The sequence below is a fragment of the Neohortaea acidophila genome (genome assembly GCF_010093505.1).
Source record: "Neohortaea acidophila strain CBS 113389 unplaced genomic scaffold BDY17scaffold_1, whole genome shotgun sequence".
Classification (NCBI taxonomy): domain Eukaryota; kingdom Fungi; phylum Ascomycota; class Dothideomycetes; order Mycosphaerellales; family Teratosphaeriaceae; genus Neohortaea; species Neohortaea acidophila.
The window spans coordinates 1,047,546-1,066,187 of NW_022985510.1; the positions used below are offsets into that span (position 1 = coordinate 1,047,546).

Below are 18,642 nucleotides of genomic sequence, written 5' to 3' on the forward strand. Positions count from 1 at the left end.
GCATGCCAGTACCCGTCCGCCAGATCTTCCACCATATTTGTGGAATGGGCGTCTCCAGGTGCAGACATCTGGAGGGGTTGGTGTTGGGTTTATTCCAGAGAAGAGTGTTTCAGGTTGGAGGTTGGAGCTCAGCCGTGGGGATGCATGGCATGGGTCGGGCAGTAATCCGAATCAAGGGCTGAAGGGCGACGTTGGCAAGGTGAGGGATGGCGCAGCAGCGTGAGGCCAGCCAAAGAGTTGCATCGAGCAGAGGGCGCAGGGATGCGTGATATACTCTCAATATCTCCGGTCTCCGCAGCTCGCCCGCCCAGAAGGTCAATGCTGTATGAAATGATGGGCGCCTGCGCTGCGTGGGGTCCCAGAATCTCTAGGGATTGGAGCGTGCGGGACGCAGTGTGAAGTCGAGAATGTAAAAGAGCGACAGATGATCGGAGGAGAGCGCAATGGATGGAAAGCAACGAGTGGAGTCGCTGCTTGGAGGGCCGCCGTTCGCGCCCACTCACCAACTCTCCACCACGCCGGTGACGACTCTCGGGATGTCCACCGATCTTAACCGCATGCAGTAGGACCGTGGAGAGCTAGTCGATAAGCACCGCTCTAAAAGCCGCCCCAGCTGAAGGGGTCGCCGGCCGCCACGCAGGCCGTGGCGCACCTTTTCCCCATTAGAGTTACGACATCGCCCGGCCCACCCGTTGGTTGGCGCGGGATTCGAGCAGCCGCGGGCTGAACACCCGTGGCAGTGTTGGTCTTTTGTGGCCATCCCGTCCCACGCCTGGGATACATACTTGATGGAAAGGCGCCAGAGTCGAGAGCAAGGGCGCCGGAGGACACCTCCAAAATGGGGTATTGTAGGGAGAAGGATGATCGGCCATCTCCACGAGATCAGCCGTCCCCACGATCGAGCAGCGCTGCCATCAACCATGCCATGCTGTCCCACAAACCTTCATGTTTGGAATCCGTGGTCCATAGAGATTTACAGGGTCAGAAAGTGGGAACACGGACGCGTTGCGCGAGCGCAATTCTATTGGGCGGGTGTTGCGTCGATCACCACAGAATGGGCAAGGCTGGTGACAAGGAGAGGCCGAGGAAAATGAGGAGGCCTCGGAGTAGCCGGCGAGCCCCCGGTAATGTCGCCATGCCTTTGTTGCAGGCGCCGCACCTCTGCAAGCTTCCTGAGGCGCTTCCGTGTTGGTAGCGCTAGCCAAGCGGCCTTCTTCAAACCGGCCTGCCCGCCAGGTCCATCTAATTCTCGCAGAATTGCGTTCATTCACCGTTGGAGCAGCCGCCAGGACGACGCACGTTGGAAGATGAAGAAGCACTTGCGGCATTTCCACGGCCCGCGGTAGTCTCCGAGGTTTAGCGCCACCGACCCTTGGCGCCTCCCACCCATCAGGCAATCTTGCTGGTGGTCAATCAACGTCAACGGCGCGTGTCCTCGGAGCTCCCAGGTTCCATGTGCTGTGCTGCCCTGTCGCCGTCCCCCAAACCCGCTCGGCTTTGGCAACCCAATTCTGGGCAGTTATGCGTCTGTGTGGACACGGCCTGAAGATCACATCCAGGACCGTCACACCCCCGCGATGCCCCAGCCGTGTCTCGAGCGTCGCCGCCGGCCCTACGCCGTGCCTGCGAGCCTACAGCTCCCCTTCCTCGCCCACCGATGATGTAGCAATCATTGGCAGTGGCATCACGGGCCTGGCGTGTGCTTACTACCTCACCAAGGACCTTCCCAAGGCCAAGATCACCATCTACGAAGCTTCGGATCGCCTGGGTGGCTGGCTCTCCTCCACCCGTGTGCCAGTGAAGGATGGCTCCGTGCTCTTCGAGGCCGGCCCGCGCACCCTGCGCCCGACTTCCAATGGGCTGTTGTCTGTCAGGTTGGTATGAACATGCGTTGCTACCCTTGCCCCTATGGACGGAAGCTGATGCGCTACAGCTTCAAGAACTGGGCCTGAGTGGTGAAGCGATCCTCACCTCTCACCGATCTCCCGCCGCACAGAACCGCTACATCTACTGGCCCAACCATCTCGTCCGCCTGCCGCATCCCTCCTTTGGGCTCGTCGAGAACTTCTCCAGCGTCATTCGCGAGCCGCTGTTTAAGGGATCCATCTGGGCCACGCTTACCGAATTCGCAAAACGCGCTCGGAGTCCTGACGTTCAAGATGAGAGCTGTGGTGATTTCTTCTCCCGGCGATTGAGCAAGCCTTTTGTAGATCGGGTACTCAGCGCCGTCATCCACGGCATCTACGCTGGCGATGTGTGGAAGCTGTCTGCGAGAAGCCTCTTCGCGGGCGCGTGGAGAGATGAGCTCTTACATGGCAGTGTGTCCGCCGGCGCCTTGAAGAACAGCCGAGATGGCATTACTATCACGGCGCGAGAAGGGGATTTTCTGCAGGAGATGAAAAGCTTCCAATGGGAGGAGCCCTGGAAGTTCCTGCTGGGCAGAACCTCGGTATTCACGCTGAAGGATGGACTAGGCTCTTTGACTGACAATCTGGCTCGCCACTTGGTCCGCACGGGAACTGTGACCTTCAAATCCTCGACCATCGTGCAAGGGATCGCGAAGGATTCGGAGCAGGGCGGTGTGCTTGTGTCTACCATTGGCGCGCCACAGCCTAGGAGGCACGGAACTGTCATTTCGACTTTGGCTCCAGGCAAGCTGAACGCAATGAACAGCCAGTCCGCGAGCCTGGTGCCCGACCTGCCTTCGGTAGCAGTCATGACGGTCAACATGTATTTCCGCACACCGAACCTCGCACCGAATGGGTTCGGATATCTCATTCCCCAGGCGACGCCGTTTGAAAACAACCCGGAGCGAGCGCTGGGAGTCGTCTTTGACAATGCGTACTCTCCGTCGTCAGTAGACGCGGACAACGCGAATCAAATATCCGGGCAGCTCGATCAGGCCAATGACCCCAGCCTGATGGCGGATATCGGTGGGTTCATGTGGCACAATCGACCCGAGCGGCTCAAGACGCAAGACGATGTGCCGTTGCGCGGAACGAAGCTGACCGTCATGCTTGGCGGGCACTGGTGGGATGGCTGGCCCGCCTATCCCGACCAACAGGAGGGCCTCGCGCTGGCGCGGTCGGTGCTCGAGCGCCACCTCGGTATCAAGGAGGAGCCGGAGGCGTGGCAGGTGAACTTACAGAAGGACTGCATTCCGCAGTACATCGTGGGCCATCATGCACGACTGAAGGAGGGACACAACAGTCTTTGGCGCGAGTATCGGGGCCGACTACGGGTGGCGGGGAGTTGGATGTACGGAGTGGGGGTGAACGACTGCTTTCGGTCGGCGTATGAGGTGGTGCGCGCGCTGCGGGATGGCAGAGATGGCACTGGGTTGGAGCATGTGGGTGCGCCGGAAACGGTGCGTCTGCAGCCGAAGAGTGGTCGGGAAAGCGAGGAGAAGCAATAGACATGAGGGTGACCTGCATCATAGAACTGACAGGCTGTATCAAATTGCCGATAATACCATTCCCCTTGTGTTTGAGGACACGAACGAGTGGGGTCAGGGACGGTGAGGGAGATGAAGACGTTCCTTGTGTGTCGAGTCCAGCATACATCAGCCCTGATCAAGATGGCACGTGGCTTCCAGTCCCCATTTCAAGCGGTGTAGTACACCCCTCTACGCATATTCTGTCGCCACCCCTACATCAAGTGTCGTTGCTTCGCCGCGTTCCCCGCCGTGGAGAGCTGCCGCCGATGCCCCACTCCCCTCCAACCTGCCGCCCGCTCATTCGTCGAAACTCTCGTCTCCGCCCGCGAGCGTCTGGAATCTCCAGCTGAGGCCCATCCCACTCCTCCCACGTGGATGCCAGCGAGCAGCACTCACAGTGTCATCGCCGTGCCTGCTTTTGCCCGTCCTCGCGTCGTCTTTGTCCCGTGTGTGTGACACGCTGTTCTTGCGCCGCCCTTCCTCCGCCTCTCCCCGAGCTGCTTTCCGTTTCCCTCGGCGCCATTCGTCCCTTTCGCCGCTCAGCTGGCCGGTCCGCGGTGTAAACATCAATCCTCCCGCTGCTAAATCCTCATCGCTCTGGTCCGAAACGTCCGCACGTGGCCGTCGTTGGAATCCTGCCAGCACACTCTACTTCACTCCGCCGTCTCGAGTCTCCTCCCGCTCCATCGACGCGCATACAGCCCGGCGATCCATCCTCGCAGCGCCTCAGCTCGCCTTCACCTCCGATCCCCCTCGAAGCTCAAAAGAAGGACAAAGAAAGTCGCATAGCACATCCTTGCTGTCCAGCACCTGAGCACATCCACCCTCTACACGCATCCGTCCCATGTGCGCCATACGATAGTCCAACGAGCCGGCGCGGGCGAGCATGACGCTGCGGAGCAGCAAAGACAAGGCCGGCAACGGCAGTGTAGAAGGCGGCAAGGCCGACAGGAAACGCCATGGCTCCACGGAGAGCACCGATACCGTTCGCGGCCCGTTGGCTGGCAGGGGCACGCCGGTGGCGGTGAACACCGCCAAGAATGCGCAGTATGTACTTCTCTCTTTTTATGGAGGAGCTTGTGATCGATGTGGCCGTGGAAGTGGCATACTCATATGTGGTTTGGAAAAGGTGTGGGATGCACAGTCTCGACATCGTTTGCGTGCTCCACCGCATGGCTACACCAGTCTCACTCAGCAAGCAGCCTGGTTTGATGTCTCACTTACTAACTGTGAAACCGTGCTAGATTCGACCGAAAGGACTCAGAAGTCTCCCCATTCACCATGTCCCGTCCGCCACCTGCCAACCGAGCAAACATCGCACCATGGGAAGAAGAATCCCCGAGCAGACAAGGGAACGGCAAGACTGGCGGTGCTCCCCCTTCCAATCGACAATCAGCCTGGTCGCCAGGTGACCAGTTCGGCCAAATGCCCGCGTCCATCTTCGGCGCTCCCTACCAACCACACCTGAACGACAACGACGATGTCGTATCTCCCGGCTTCGTGAGCCCAAATCCAAACTCGTACTTTGGCGCGGCAGATGTGCGAAGACCTTCGGCCGCGAGTGCCGCAACGGCTTCTTCATCCGGCTCAAAGTCATCGGGTGCTGTAGGGAAGATTCACAAGAAGCTGCAAGGCTTCTTCGGTGATGATCCCAACAACGCGCAAGAGGATGGTGTGCAACACTCCGAAACGAGCTCGCTACAAAGTGGCACGCCTGCTCTTACCCCCGGTGGCACTACAACAAGCGCCAGGAACAATAACTCGGTCGCCGGCACTGGGGCGCCATCGCCCTCAGAATCCCGGCCGCGGACTCCCCCGGCAGGACCGAGCCATGAGGTCACGCCGTGGGATTTTCAAGACTCGCAGGTACGATGCGCCATTACACGTCTCCCCTGACCCCACTCGTGCTGACCCTACACTTCACAGAAGGCGTCCAACTCCACACCGTACCTTCCCGATCAGACCAACGGCCGATCGACCAAACCTTCGGTCACGCAGCGTCTGCCTCTGCTGGGACATCGACACCACCGCAGTTATGATGATCAGAAAGGCAGTACTCCTGGACGTCCATCGCGCCCTGCCACGAGCCGGGAAGCGTCGTACAACATGCAGGGGCAGCAACAGCCGTCGGCGTTAAGCGGGGCGTTTGGCAGCAAGAGTCGCGATCGCAGTCCCGCTCCTAGCATGCAGAGTACGCGGAGCCAGCAGAGTCCTGCCGATCATAAGACCGAGAAACACCATAAGCGCTCGCTGCTCGACAAGATCAAGGGAAAGCACAAGGGCGACGATAAGAAGGACGGCGGGCTACACAGTTCGCCTTCGGCCACCTCTCTCCAGAGCTCAAAAACCCGCAACGACACCAAATCGGTTGCGAAACCGTCAAAGAGCAGGCCGGAGGACAATAATGCCATTGCCCCGCTGAGGGAAAGGCAACACACACTGCTCCCCTTCAAGACGCGGAAAGACACTGTGGCAGACACTGCCAGGAAAGACCCAAACAAAGAGGTTCCTGGAGGGCGCCCGGGCCTGTTCCACCTGGACACCGACATGGGAGACATGGAGGGCATTGTTGATGCCAAGACCGGCCCGCTGTCACCGCCCACCGCTGGCGAGTTGGCCAACGACTGGACACCCGAAGCTGTGAAGGAAGTGGCGAATGAGGAGAAGGGAGCATGGGATGCACCAGACAGCTGGGCTGTGAAAAGGATTGCTCACGAAAACGCCGACCGCTTACGAGAGGTCGATGACGACGGCAACGTTGCCAGAGACGAAGATCCAGGACTGCTGTATTTCATGCGCATCTTCCGAGCCGACAGCACTTTTGCGGTGATTTCCGCAAGTCTCAACACCACGGCCGGAGAGCTTATCGGCATGATGGCGAAGAAGACGTTTCTGCAGGACGAGTTGGACAACTACCAGGTCGTCATGCGCAAGCAGACCACCAGTCGACAGCTTGCGCCTGGAGAGCGGCCACTTGCGATCCAGAAGCGACTTTTGGAGATGGCGGGCTACAAGGAGAATGACCACCTCGAAGATCTTGGCCGAGAGGATCACACATACCTATGTCGATTTACCTTTCTGCCCGCCAAAATGAGCGGCTACTCCAGCCTGGAGCGCGACCCTGGATTCAACAAGATGCACCGCTTCAATCACATCGATTTGGCTGGACGGAATCTCGTTACGATTCCCATTACGCTATATCAGAAAGCCACCGAGATCATCACATTGAACTTGTCGAAGAACCTAAAGCTCGACATCCCAAAGGACTTCGTCCAGAGCTGTACGCAGCTGCGAGAGATCAAGTATACGAGCAATGAGGCCTGGAGACTACCCCCGAGTCTGTCGCTTGCGAGCAGACTGACCATGCTGGATGTGTCCAACAACCGCCTCGAGCAGCTTGAGCATGCCGAATTGAACAGGCTGAGTGGTTTGGTCAGCCTGAAACTTTCCAACAACATGTTGTCCGGAGTGCCGTCGTACTTTGGGAAGTACCATGCTTTGAGAAGCCTGAATCTATCCTCCAATTCGCTTGCCAAATTTCCGGACGAACTGCGAGAGCTTGTGAGCTTGAGAGATCTGGACGTCAGTTTCAACGGCATCTCGGAGCTGGGGAACGTCGGGGCTTTGGTCAATCTTGAACGGCTGTGGGCAACGAACAACAAGCTGTCTGGACCATTTGATGCAAGCCTGAGCAAGCTGACGAATCTGCGAGAGATCGACGCGCGATTCAACGCCATCACGAACATTGATATCGTCTCGCAGCTGCCGAACTTGGAAATGCTGATGCTGGGACACAACTCGGTGTCGCAATTCGAAGGGACGTTCGCTCGGCTTAGAGTGCTGTTTCTGAACCACAACCCCGTCACCAAGTTCGATCTGAGCACCTCCGTCCCCACGCTCTCCGTGCTGAACCTCGCCTCTGCCAAGTTGGCGCAGCTGCCGGACGCCTTGTTCATGAAGATTCCGAGCCTCACCAAGCTGACCATCAGCAAGAACCACTTCGTCTCGCTATCTCCGAACTTTGGTCTCTTGTCGAGACTAGAGTATCTCAGCATTGCGAAGAACGAGCTCAGTCGAATTCCACCGGAGATTGGACGACTGACGGAGCTGAAATACCTCGATGTTCGCGAGAACAATCTGGGCATGCTGCCGGCGGAGCTGTGGTTTTTGAGGAAGCTAGAGACGCTGAATGTGTCTTCTAACGTGCTCTCCGACTTTCCCAAGCCCGGTGCTGCCCCGCCTGCGCCTCTTCCCGACGCGACTCCTAACATGAGTCCGGAGTTTGAAGAGCTGGGCCCGCTCGAGGACTTCCAGATGCGAAGACCCAGCCAGGCGTCTGGAGGTATGGGGAGTCAGACGGGCTCCACTGGCACAGTGTCGCGGAAGGGGTCGGTGGTGTCGTCCATATCTGCCAAGACGCCGACGATCGGCAGGTCGAACACGATGAGTAGCAACGTCGGAACCATCACACCGATCTCGAGAAAGGACTCGACGCTGTCGGGCAGGATGGCTGCGACGTTTGCGGGCTCGTTGCGGCACTTGTTCCTCGCGGACAATCGCTTAGAGGATGATGTGTTCAGCGAGCTTGTGCTGCTTCCTGAACTGCGCATTCTCAACCTGTCGTACAACCAGCTGTACGATATTCCGTCGCGCACGTTCCGGAGATGGCCGCAACTCACGGAGCTGTACTTGTCTGGGAACGACTTGACCTCGCTTCCTTCTGAGGATTTGGAAGAGGGCTCGAAGTTGAAGGTGCTGCATCTCAATGGGAACAAATTCCAGACGCTCCCAGCCGAGTTGGGTCAGGTGCAGAAACTTGCGATTCTCGATGTCGGCAGCAATCAGCTCAAATACAACGTCTCCAACTGGCCTTATGACTGGAATTGGAACTGGAATCACGCGCTGCGCTACCTCAACCTTTCCGGCAACAAGCGTCTCGAGATCAAGCCTAGTCAGCAGAGCAACCGCGAGACCAAGGACCTCACAGACTTCTCGTCGTTGGTGAATCTGAGGATTCTAGGTCTGATGGATGTTACGCTTACTATTCCCACCGTTCCAGACCAAGGGGCGGACAGACGTGTGCGGACTGCTGGTTCAATCATCGGCCAGACCATGCCGTACGGTATGGCGGACACCCTCGGTAGAAACGAGCACCTCTCCACACTAGACATGGTGGTGCCGCGCTTCCGCGGACACGAAGACGAGACATTGATTGGGCTGTTCGACGGCCAGACGCTGAACGCCAGCGGCAGTAGAATCGCCAAGTTCCTGCACGAGAAGTTCAAGCATCAATTCATCGAGGAGCTGGAAAAGGTCAAGGAGGGCGAGGATGCGATGGACGCTCTGCGCAGGACATACCTGGGCTTGAACAAGGAGCTGGCTTCCGCTGCGACGCAGATGATTGATGCCAGGGAGCACCCCAGTAGTGCGCTGGTGCATCGCGGCAGCGTGTCGGGTCCGGACTTGCAGGAGGATGACCTGTACTCTGGCGCTACGGCGACGGTCATGTATCTGCATGGCATGGAGCTGTACATGTCGAATGTTGGCGATGCGCAGGCGCTGTTGATTCAGTCTGAAGGCGGACACCGGATCATCACCAGGAAACACGACCCTGCCGAAGCGTCTGAACGTGCGCGCATTCGCGAAGCGGGAGGATTCGTGTCGCGGCAAGGCAAGCTCAACGATGTCCTGGACATCTCGCGTGCCTTTGGCTTCGTCCAGCAGACGCCGTGCGTCATCGCAGCTCCGCACGTGTGCAAAGTCGACATCAAAGAATCGGACGAGATGATCTTGCTGGCGTCAAGAGAGCTCTGGGACTACCTCACTCCCGACTTTGCCGTGGATGTAGCACGACAGGAGCGCGGCGACCTCATGCGTGCCGCGCAGAAACTTCGCGATCTCGCCATTGCTTTTGGTGCCACGGGCAAGATCATGGTGATGATGGTGGGCGTCAGCGATCTCCGCAAGCGCGAGAAGGCGCGTTTCCGAACGCACAGCATGAGCATGGCTCCGTCGGACGCTGCGCAGGACTACTTTTCCGGAAGACGCAAGAAGGGCCGAGACACCGTGGGCGACTCCAAGCTCGGCCGACTGGACAACGAAGTCGATGCGCCGCAGGGCGAAGTCACGCTCGTGTTTACCGATATCAAGAACAGCACGATTCTGTGGGAGACGTATCCCATTGCTATGCAGACGGCCATCAAGATGCACAACGAGGTCATGCGTCGCCAGTTGCGCATTATCGGCGGCTACGAGGTCAAGACGGAAGGTGATGCATTCATGGTCGCCTTCCCGACCGTCACGAGCGCACTGCTTTGGGCGTTCACGATCCAGAGCCAGTTGCTGGAGGTACAATGGCCGCAGGAAATCCTCAACAGCGTGCACGGGGAGGAAATGCAGGACTCGGACGGGAACGTCATCTTCAAGGGTCTCAGCGTGCGCATGGGTATACATTGGGGCCGACCCGTGTGCGAGATTGATCCCGTCACACGGCGCATGGACTACTTCGGCCCCATGGTCAACCGCGCGGCGAGAATCGAAGGCGTCGCGGACGGAGGGCAGGTATGCGTGTCGTCGGATTTCATCCAGGAAGTGCAGCGCCTCCTCGAGACGCAAATCGAGAGCGATCGATCGGGGTCAACGGGATCAGAGGACCAGATGAACGACGACCTCATGACGCAAGCGATCCGCCGCGAACTCCGCTCCCTCAGCAGCCAAGGCTTCGAAGTCAAAGATCTGGGCCAACGAACCCTGAAAGGCCTGGAGAATCCCGAGGTCATCTACCTCATGTACCCGCACTCGCTCGCCTCGCGCCTCGTCATTCAGCAGCAGAAGGCCGAGGCCGAGACCCGCGCGAGTCAACAGGCGGAGCAGGAGGGCCGCAAGGCGCGCAACAGTGCGTTAACCATCGACACCGACACCGTCTGGGACTTGTGGAAGGTCAGTCTGCGGCTGGAAATGCTGTGCAGCACGCTCGAGTGTCCGGGGTCGAAGGCGCTCAAGGCGCCGGAGACGGCGCTGCTGGAGTGGATCAAAGCGCGAGGCGGGGAGGTGACGGATCGGTTTTTGGTGAATTTCGTGGAGCATCAGATTAGTAGGATTGAGGTGAGATCATCCCTGCTCCCGCTCTGCCTCGTTGGCGACGTACAAAGTACTGACATTGGACACCAGACTTGCATCTCCAGTCTTGCGTTGCGCAACATGGTCCGCCCGTTTGCGGACGGTATGCTGACGCAGGCTTGCTCCATGTCGGAGATCCTGGAGGACGTTGCGTCGCAGCTGGCGGAGCTGAAGACCTTCAAGGAGCAGGCGGATTTCGACATTGCCCCGTCTTAAGTAAGGCGTGTTGGCGCTTTTCTTGTATGCTGGTTCCTGCACTTGGGCATGCTTTCTTCGAGCGGGGTTTGGAAATGGGTGTTTGCTTTTTCTGGCGTGGCGTTTGCGGAGCGATGGTTTGTATTCGTACAGTCACAGGGGCTCGCGCGCATGGGGGTTTTGTGTTGTTGGATGCGGATGCGGGTGCGCTTGGAGATATGAATGACGGCATTAACGACTTGGAAATAACTTCTGTAGGCGTCTTGCTGATAGCTTTGCTTTCTTGAGTACAGATGAGCAATCGACAGTCTCGAGCGCGAAGCCGAACCAATTACACTGTCCACGATGCCGTTCTCATTCCACCGTTCGATTCGTGAAAAAGTCACGTCGGGACTTCGTACTCCCTCGTTCCCTCTGTACTAAACAACACCACCACCGCTTCCCGCATCTCCTTGACATCAATCTCCGCACACACCTTCCTCAGCGCCGCCAACGTCGCCGCTCCACAAGGCCCAGCATTCACGCCCTGCGCCTGCAAAAACTGCACCTCCCGATGCGCCTCGCGATCCGTCACCGTCACCGCAGCGTACACCCCGTCTCGCAGCACAGGCCACGCGCTGAGCGACGTCGTGCCGCAGTTCATGCCGTTCATGACTGTGTCTCCCGTTTCGAGAGGCGTGATGTGGCCGCTGTGTAGGCTTTCTTTGAAGCTGGGCGCCGCTTCGGACTCGACGGTTATGATTTTTGTTGGGGGGTTGAGGGTTGTGTAGTGCGATGCTACGGCGTGGGCCCAGGAGCCGACGCCGACGGAGGCGATGGCGAGTGTGGCGGGTTTGTTGTTTGTTTGGGCTGCGATCTGTCGGTCGGTTTCGTTGAGGCAGGTGCTGTATCCTTCGGTTACCCACTTTGCGGAGATTGGTGTCAGTAAGGATGATGGTCGCCAACATGGGAATGGAGAGTACGTACTTGAGGGAATTCGGTGTACCCCTCCCAACTCGTATCCATCACCATCGTTGCACCAGTAGCCTCTGAGTCCTTCTGCACAGCAGCAATGGCATCGTCGTAACTCCCGCCCTCCAATACCCTCACGTCCGCACCCTCACCGCGGATCAAGTTTCGCGTGTACTCGTTCATAAAAGCCGGGACGTAGACCGTAATGGGAATGGCCAAGTACTTCGCCATCCGAGCACAGGCACGACCCCAGTTGCCCTCGGTGCAAGTGACGAGACGCACGTTGTGCTCGTTGCGCTGCTGGAGTTTGGCTGCGAGGTCTGTGGTCGAGAGGGATGTGGGGAGTGCGAGTTGGGCGCACACGGCGCGGTGGATGGCCCATGAGGCGCCGAGGATTTTGAAAGAGGGGAGGCCGAAGCGTGTGGATTCGTCTTTGACGAAGACGTGGGAGAGGCCGAGGGAGGTTGCTAGGGATGGGAGACTGTGGAGGGTTGTTTCTCCTGCGTGAGGGAGTGTGCGGTGGAAAGAGTCGAGATCTGGGTTCGCCTTTTGGTGGTCATGCGGTGTTGCTGTGGTTTGACGATGGGGGTTGATGAGGATGGAAGAGCGTTGGTATTGGGCGCCTGTGGATAGGTGCTTGGCTGTGTAGGACATTCTGGCACTCGAGGAGGTCTTTGGGAGTGGAGGGAGTGGAGGAGTGATGAGATGGAACTGTCAATCACCCACACCTACCTTGACTTACAATCTCCCCGTCTTCCCCCGCATCAGAGATTGTTCATGGACGCCAGGAGATGTCGAGGCTAGCCTTTGGAGGCAACGGGTGATGTCGAGGTCCACACCTCCAGTATGCCCAGCACTTGAGGGCCGGCCGAGATCGGAAGGTGGACCCGACGACCTCACATTGCATCACCGCGAGACTCTGTTCAATGCGATGCATCCCTAAACCTTTCTGCTCGACACCACACCTGACTGGATACTCATCTTTGAAAGGAGCGAGATGGAATAAGATCTTAACGCCATCCGTGCACACGTTTCGAAGTACTTGCCCGAGTATTGCTGGCAGGATTCGACAAGTCTTACGAAGTGAGGGGACTCCAAGATGGGCTCCGCTGGACAGAACGGCGCTGATGGCGGCGGGGGCGGTATACGCGTTGCCATTGATCGCGGTGGTGAGTAGCTACGCGCCTGGAACATCCCAACAACGCCTCCATTGACACACCTCGTGCAGGAACCTTCACCGACTGCGTGGGCAACCCGGGCAGTGGCAAGATGGAAGACGACGTAATCATCAAGCTCCTCTCCGTCGACCCCGAAAACTACGACGATGCACCGCTAGAAGGCATCAGGCGGCTGTTGTCGAAGTTCGAAGGCAAGGAAATCCCCAGAGGCGAGCCGCTCGACACCACCAAAATCGAAAGCATCCGCATGGGTACCACCGTCGCCACCAACGCCTTGCTGGAAAGGAAAGGCGAAGATATTGCCATGGTCGTGACTAAGGGCTTCAAAGATTGTCTGGAGATTGGAAATCAAAGCCGGCCCAACATCTTCGATTTGGCTATTCGGAAACCGGAGGTGTTGTATAAGAAGGTCGTCGAGATAGACGAGCGCGTGACTCTTGAAGACTATGCCGAGGACCCGGAGAGAAACGAGACCAAGGCCAAACCTCTGGATGAAGCTGGCTCGAATGCGGAGCTTGTCAAAGGTCTGAGCGGAGAGGCAGTCAGGGTCCTCCAAAGGCCAGATGAGAAGCGCATCAAGCAGCAGCTTCAAGAAGTCTATGACTCTGGACTGAGAAGTATTGCAGTCTGCCTGATGCACGGCTATACGTACCCTCACCATGAGGCGCTGGTCGGAAAGCTGGCGAAAGAGGTCGGCTTCGAGCACATCAGCTTGTCTCATGAACTGATGCCCATGATCAAGCTGGTGCCTCGTGCCACTTCCGCCTGTGCCGACGCATACCTGACACCTGCCATTCGGAAATACATCGACGGCTTCCAAGCTGGTTTCGAAGGCGGACTCGGAACGGCAAGCGTGAAGCATGAGAAGGGCTCTAAGGGCACTCGATGCGAGTTCATGCAGTCGGATGGTGGCCTGGTGGACGTTGACATCTTCTCCGGCTTGAGAGCCATTCTTTCCGGCCCAGCTGGAGGAGTGGTGGGCTATGCGTTGACATCTTATGATCCCGAGACGAAGACACCGGTGATAGGCTTCGACATGGGCGGAACGAGCACCGATGTCAGCCGCTACGGCGAGGGCCGGTATGAGCATGTCTTCGAGACTACCACTGCCGGTGTCACCATTCAAAGTCCACAGCTCGACATCAATACCGTTGCTGCTGGCGGAGGCTCAAGGCTGTTCTGGCGCAACGGCCTGTTTGTCGTTGGGCCCGAAAGTGCGGGTGCTCATCCTGGTCCGGCGTGCTACAGGAAAGACGGCCCACTCACCATCACTGATGCCAATCTATATCTCGGTCGCCTCCTGCCGGACTTCTTCCCCAAGATCTTCGGAAAGAATGAAGACGAAGGCCTCGACCCTAGTGCGAGCGAGAAGTTGTTCAAAGAGCTTGCCGACCAGATCAACAAGGACAACGCCGCATCGAACAAGGAGATGAGTATCGATGAAGTGGCGTATGGCTTCATCAAGATTGCAAACGAAACCATGACAAGGCCTATCAGGTCCTTGACAGAGGCGAGAGGACACGACACTTCGAAGCATCGACTGGCGACCTTTGGAGGTGCGGGCGGCCAGCATGCCGTTGCGATCGCTGAAGCGCTTGGCATCACCCAGATCCTCGTCCATCGATACTCATCGGTCTTATCGGCGTACGGAATGGCGCTCGCCGATGTTGTTGACGAGCGACAGGAACCCGAGTCCAAGGTCTGGTCTGACAAGGGCGATGTTCGCAAAACTCTCCAACAAAAGATGGACGAGCTCAAGAAAAAGTCGACTTCCACCTTGAAGGATCAGGGCTTTGACGACGATCACATCCACTTCGAGGAGTATCTCAATATGCGTTACCGTGGGACGGAATCGGCGTTGATGATCATCAAACCAACGGCCGAGCAGGCGAAGGAAGAGTTCGAAGACGATGATTGGGCTTTTGGTCGAGCCTTTGTCAAGCAGCACGAGCAAGAGTTCGGCTTCACTTTGCCCGACCGCGATATAATTATAGACGATGTCCGCGCGAGAGGGATCGGCAAGACATTCGAGGGCCAGGAAAAGACTGTCGATCAGCAGCTCAAAGACATCAAACCAAATGATTTGAAGAAGGGCGACAAGGTCTACGACACCAAATCGGTCTACTTTGAGGGCGGGAGGAAGGACACGGCGGTGTATAAGCTGGAAGACCTGGACGTTGGCGATCGGATCCAAGGCCCTGCCATTATCGCTGATGGTACGCAGACAATCGTCGTCACACCAGAGGCTTCTGCACTGTTGATTCGCACGCATGTGGTTATCAATATCGGAGAGTCGGATGCGATGGACAAGAAGGTGGACACGAAAGAGGTCGACCCAATCATGCTGTCTATCTTTGCGCATAGATTCATGGCCATTGCTGAGCAGATGGGCCGAGCACTGCAGAAGACCAGTGTCAGCACCAACGTTAAAGAGCGACTGGACTACTCCTGCGCCATGTTCGATGCAGATGGCGGTCTTGTCGCCAACGCGCCTCATCTGCCAGTGCATCTCGGCAGTATGTCGACGTGCGTGAAGAAGCAGGCGGAGATCTGGAAGGGCAAGCTGAAGAAAGGCGATGTCTTGGTCTCCAACCACCCCATGTTCGGAGGCACGCATTTGCCCGATATCACCGTCATCACACCCGCCTTCAGCGGTGACAATATCGTCTTCTACGTCGCCTCGAGAGCACATCACGCTGACATCGGCGGCATCCTCCCCGGCTCCATGCCTCCGCACTCTCGCGAGCTGTACCAAGAAGGCGCGCACATTAAGAGCGAGAAGCTTGTGTCAGAAGGCAACTTCAACGAAGAACGCATCATCGAGCTCCTCCACAAAGAACCCGCGCAATACCCCGGCTGCAGCGGCACGCGCTGTCTCGCCGACAACCTCAACGACCTCAAAGCCCAAGTCGCCGCCAACCACAAGGGCATCAACCTCATCAGCACCCTCATCGAAGACTACGGCGAAAAAGTCGTGCAATTCTACATGCACAACATCCAGGACAACGCGGAGCTGAGCGTGCGCAACCTGCTCAAAAGCGTCAGCAAGCGCTTCGAGGGCAAAGACCTCTCCGCCATTGACTACATGGACGACGGCAGCCCCATCCAACTCAAAGTCACCATCGACGCGGACAAGGGCGAAGCCGTCTTCGACTTCACCGGCACCGGCCCCGAAGTCTACGGCAACACCAACGCCCCGGAAGCCGTCACGTACAGCGCCATCATCTACTGCCTCCGCTGCCTCGTGAACGAAGACATCCCGCTCAACCAAGGCTGCTTGAAACCGATCAACGTCCGCATCCCCAAAAAATCCTTCCTCTCGCCCTCCGGCACCGCCGCCGTCGTAGGCGGCAACGTCCTCACCTCCCAGCGCGTCACGGACGTCGTGCTCAAAGCCTTCCAAGCGTGCGCCGCCAGCCAAGGCGACACGAACAACCTCACCTTCGGCTTCGGCGGGAACGTCGAAGGCGAAAAGGCCGTCAAGGGCTTCGGGTATTACGAGACGATCGCAGGCGGCTCCGGCGCCGGACCGCATTGGGACGGGACGAACGGAGTGCACACGCACATGACCAATACGCGCATCACGGACGCGGAGGTTTTCGAGCGCCGGTACCCCGTTATTCTCCGCGAGTTTGCCCTTCGGCCTGGAAGCCATGGCAAGGGGCAGCATAAGGGTGGCGATGGCGTGGTGCGCGATATCGAGTTCCGCATTCCGGTGCAGGTGAGCATTTTGAGTGAGCGGCGGGTGTATCATCCGTACGGGATGGCGGGCGGAGAGGACGCATCGACTGGTTTGAATTTGTGGGTGCGCAAAGTGTCGAAAGTGAGGGGGAGTGATCAAGAGGACCAAGAAAGTCGAGATGCGACTACGAGCGTCGACCGCGAGGAGAAGTTGACGAACGGCGAGGAGAAGCAGCATCAGGAGGGGACTGAAGACGAGGAAAACGAGGTGCGGTATATCAACATGGGCGCCAAGAATACGGCGAGCATGAAACCCGGGGAGAGGATTATTGTCATGACGCCCGGAGGCGGAGGCTGGGGTCCTGTGGGCAAAGACAGCGAGACGAAGGAGAAGGAGGATCCGAAGAAGAACTGGAAGGGTGGGAGTGTGGCGAGTAGACAGGCGGAGGCGGAGGCTTCTGCTTGATTGATGGATTGTACTGCTGCTGTTTCTTTTCATTTCAATAGTCGGGCCATTGAGGGTCGACTTCTTCCCGCCATGACTGGAAGCCGCCTTTGATGTCTTTCACTTTCTCCGTTGTGCCGCCGGAGCGGTCGATGATGGCTTTGGCTGCTAGTTGGCTATCGTTGCCAAAGCGACAGACGATATACTTGCATGCCGAGTCTTCATCATCTAGCACTCCAGCTTCCTCAGCGTGAGCGAGCCAGCTTGCCGCGTTGCCCGTCCAGGGCACATTAACAGACTCCGGGACCGCGCAGATAGCGAACTGCGTCTCGTCTCGAACATCTATGAGGGTGCCACGGGCGGCATTTGGTAGAATGGCGAATTCGGTGGGTGAAAGTCGAAGAGAGTGAGGAAGGATGTTGACGGGAATGGCGACGCCGCAGAAAGCAACGTAATCTAATGAGCCGCTGTCGAGACTGGCTTTTGTGATACTTGGCGTCGATGAGCAGACGGCGCAGTTGCTTCTCCTTGATCGGAGACGTGCGGTCCTGAATTGTGGATTGTTGTATGCGGAGAACATGAGCATCGATGCCTTTGGTGGTTCATCCGAAGTGCCGTTGCCCATGCTTTCAGGGGTTGCTTCCGCCCGTGGACGCGAGAGTAATTTGATGGCTTCTAGAGCTTGAAGAACGCCCATGGTGCCGACGACTGGACCAAGAATGCCGCCTTCGCCACAGCTCAGGACACTCTCGGCAGGAGGCGGCTTGGGGAAGATGCAGCGGTAGCAGGGACCACCTGATAAATCTCCTGGGGGGCGTGGAGGGTCATTGAGCACGATCAGTTGTCCCTCTGTTTTTAACGCAGAGGCCGATACAAGAGTCTTCCCGGTCAGAACGCAGGCGTCCGAGATCAGATAGCGGGAAGTCGGATGGTCTGTGCAATCTAGTATCAAATCGTAGCTGTTGAAAATGGCAAGGGCGTTCTCGGGCGAGACGTGGAATTTGTGGAGGTTGTATTCAACTAGTGGATTGAGTCTAGAGAGGCATTGGTAAGAAAGCAACCTATGCAAGATGATGTGACAACATACGCTCGAAGAGATTTATAAGCGCTATCAGCCTTGCTCATACCCACTCTGTCCGTCGAGTGGGCGATTTGCCTGTGCAAGTTGGACAGCTCGACGACATCGCCGTCCATCAGGCCTAGGGTGCCAACACCAGCGCCAGCCAGATACGTGGCTGCAGGACAACCTAGTCCGCCGACGCCGACAACGAGGACCTTGGCTTGCTTCAAGCGCAACTGGCCTTGCAAGCCCATCGTGGGCATAATGAGCTGCCGTCCATATCGTTTGTACTCGTCGGCCTGGAGCGGCCGTCTCTCGGCTTTGCTCGATGCGCCATTGGGTGGGCTCGAAACAGCATGGCTTCCGTTGCGGATTCCTTGGTCGAGATTGAGCAGGTTTGCTTTCAACGTCTGCAGCTGGCGCTCTTTCGCTCTGATTTGCTCCTCGAGACGTGCTTTTTGAGCTTCCAGCGTCTCGTCGGGCTCTGCGGCCGGCATGGTCGAAGTCGTTATTTGATGCCGTCCTGATGGTATACTCCAGCTCAGCAGCTTGCACGAAACGGCATGTCGCGCCGCTG

At 57.7% G+C, this 18,642-nt stretch overlaps 5 protein-coding genes across 5 annotated transcripts; 3 read left to right on the forward strand and 2 right to left on the reverse strand.

Moving 5' to 3' along the window:
- Positions 1 to 1,521: 1,521 nt before the first annotated feature.
- Positions 1,522 to 3,415, forward strand: BDY17DRAFT_319989 (uncharacterized protein; the record flags this gene model as incomplete). The annotated part of the gene is made up of 2 exons (XM_033736365.1): positions 1,522 to 1,878; positions 1,934 to 3,415. The coding sequence occupies 2 exons, from the start codon at positions 1,522 to 1,524 to the stop codon at positions 3,413 to 3,415; spliced, it is 1,839 nt and encodes a 612-aa protein (XP_033594013.1).
- Positions 3,416 to 4,861: 1,446 nt separating this feature from the next.
- BDY17DRAFT_244149 (adenylate cyclase protein) lies at positions 4,862 to 10,771 on the forward strand (the record flags this gene model as incomplete). The annotated part of the gene is made up of 3 exons (XM_033730503.1): positions 4,862 to 5,302; positions 5,363 to 10,540; positions 10,607 to 10,771. 3 exons carry the CDS (start codon positions 4,862 to 4,864, stop codon positions 10,769 to 10,771), a joined length of 5,784 nt encoding a protein of 1,927 aa, XP_033594014.1.
- Positions 10,772 to 10,995: 224 nt separating this feature from the next.
- Positions 10,996 to 12,514, reverse strand: BDY17DRAFT_288978 (tryptophan synthase beta subunit-like PLP-dependent enzyme). Its single transcript, XM_033732284.1, has 2 exons — positions 11,717 to 12,514; positions 10,996 to 11,654 (listed from the first exon to the last, which is right to left on the reverse strand). The coding sequence occupies exons 1-2, from the start codon at positions 12,353 to 12,355 to the stop codon at positions 11,133 to 11,135; spliced, it is 1,161 nt and encodes a 386-aa protein (XP_033594015.1). The 5' UTR covers positions 12,356 to 12,514; the 3' UTR covers positions 10,996 to 11,132.
- Positions 12,515 to 12,800: 286 nt separating this feature from the next.
- On the forward strand, positions 12,801 to 17,026 carry BDY17DRAFT_243560 (Hydantoinase B/oxoprolinase-domain-containing protein; the record flags this gene model as incomplete). The annotated part of the gene is made up of 2 exons (XM_033730447.1): positions 12,801 to 12,870; positions 12,930 to 17,026. The coding sequence occupies 2 exons, from the start codon at positions 12,801 to 12,803 to the stop codon at positions 17,024 to 17,026; spliced, it is 4,167 nt and encodes a 1,388-aa protein (XP_033594016.1).
- Positions 16,889 to 18,562, reverse strand: BDY17DRAFT_329075 (uncharacterized protein; the record flags this gene model as incomplete). Its single annotated transcript, XM_033737858.1, has 3 exons — positions 16,889 to 18,066; positions 18,093 to 18,364; positions 18,419 to 18,562. The coding sequence occupies 3 exons, from the start codon at positions 18,560 to 18,562 to the stop codon at positions 17,061 to 17,063; spliced, it is 1,422 nt and encodes a 473-aa protein (XP_033594017.1). The 3' UTR covers positions 16,889 to 17,060.
- Between the last annotated feature and the right edge of the window lie 80 nt (positions 18,563 to 18,642).

Bases quoted from the DNA above. Each gene is read 5' to 3' on its own strand.
- BDY17DRAFT_288978 (XM_033732284.1), bottom strand. From the start codon at position 12,355: ATGTCCTACACAGCCAAGCACCTATCCACAGGCGCCCAATACCAACGC. The intron at 11,655-11,716 runs GTACGTACTCTC...ATCTCCGCAAAG, and splicing joins GGTACACCGAATTCCCTCAA to TGGGTAACCGAAGGATACAG.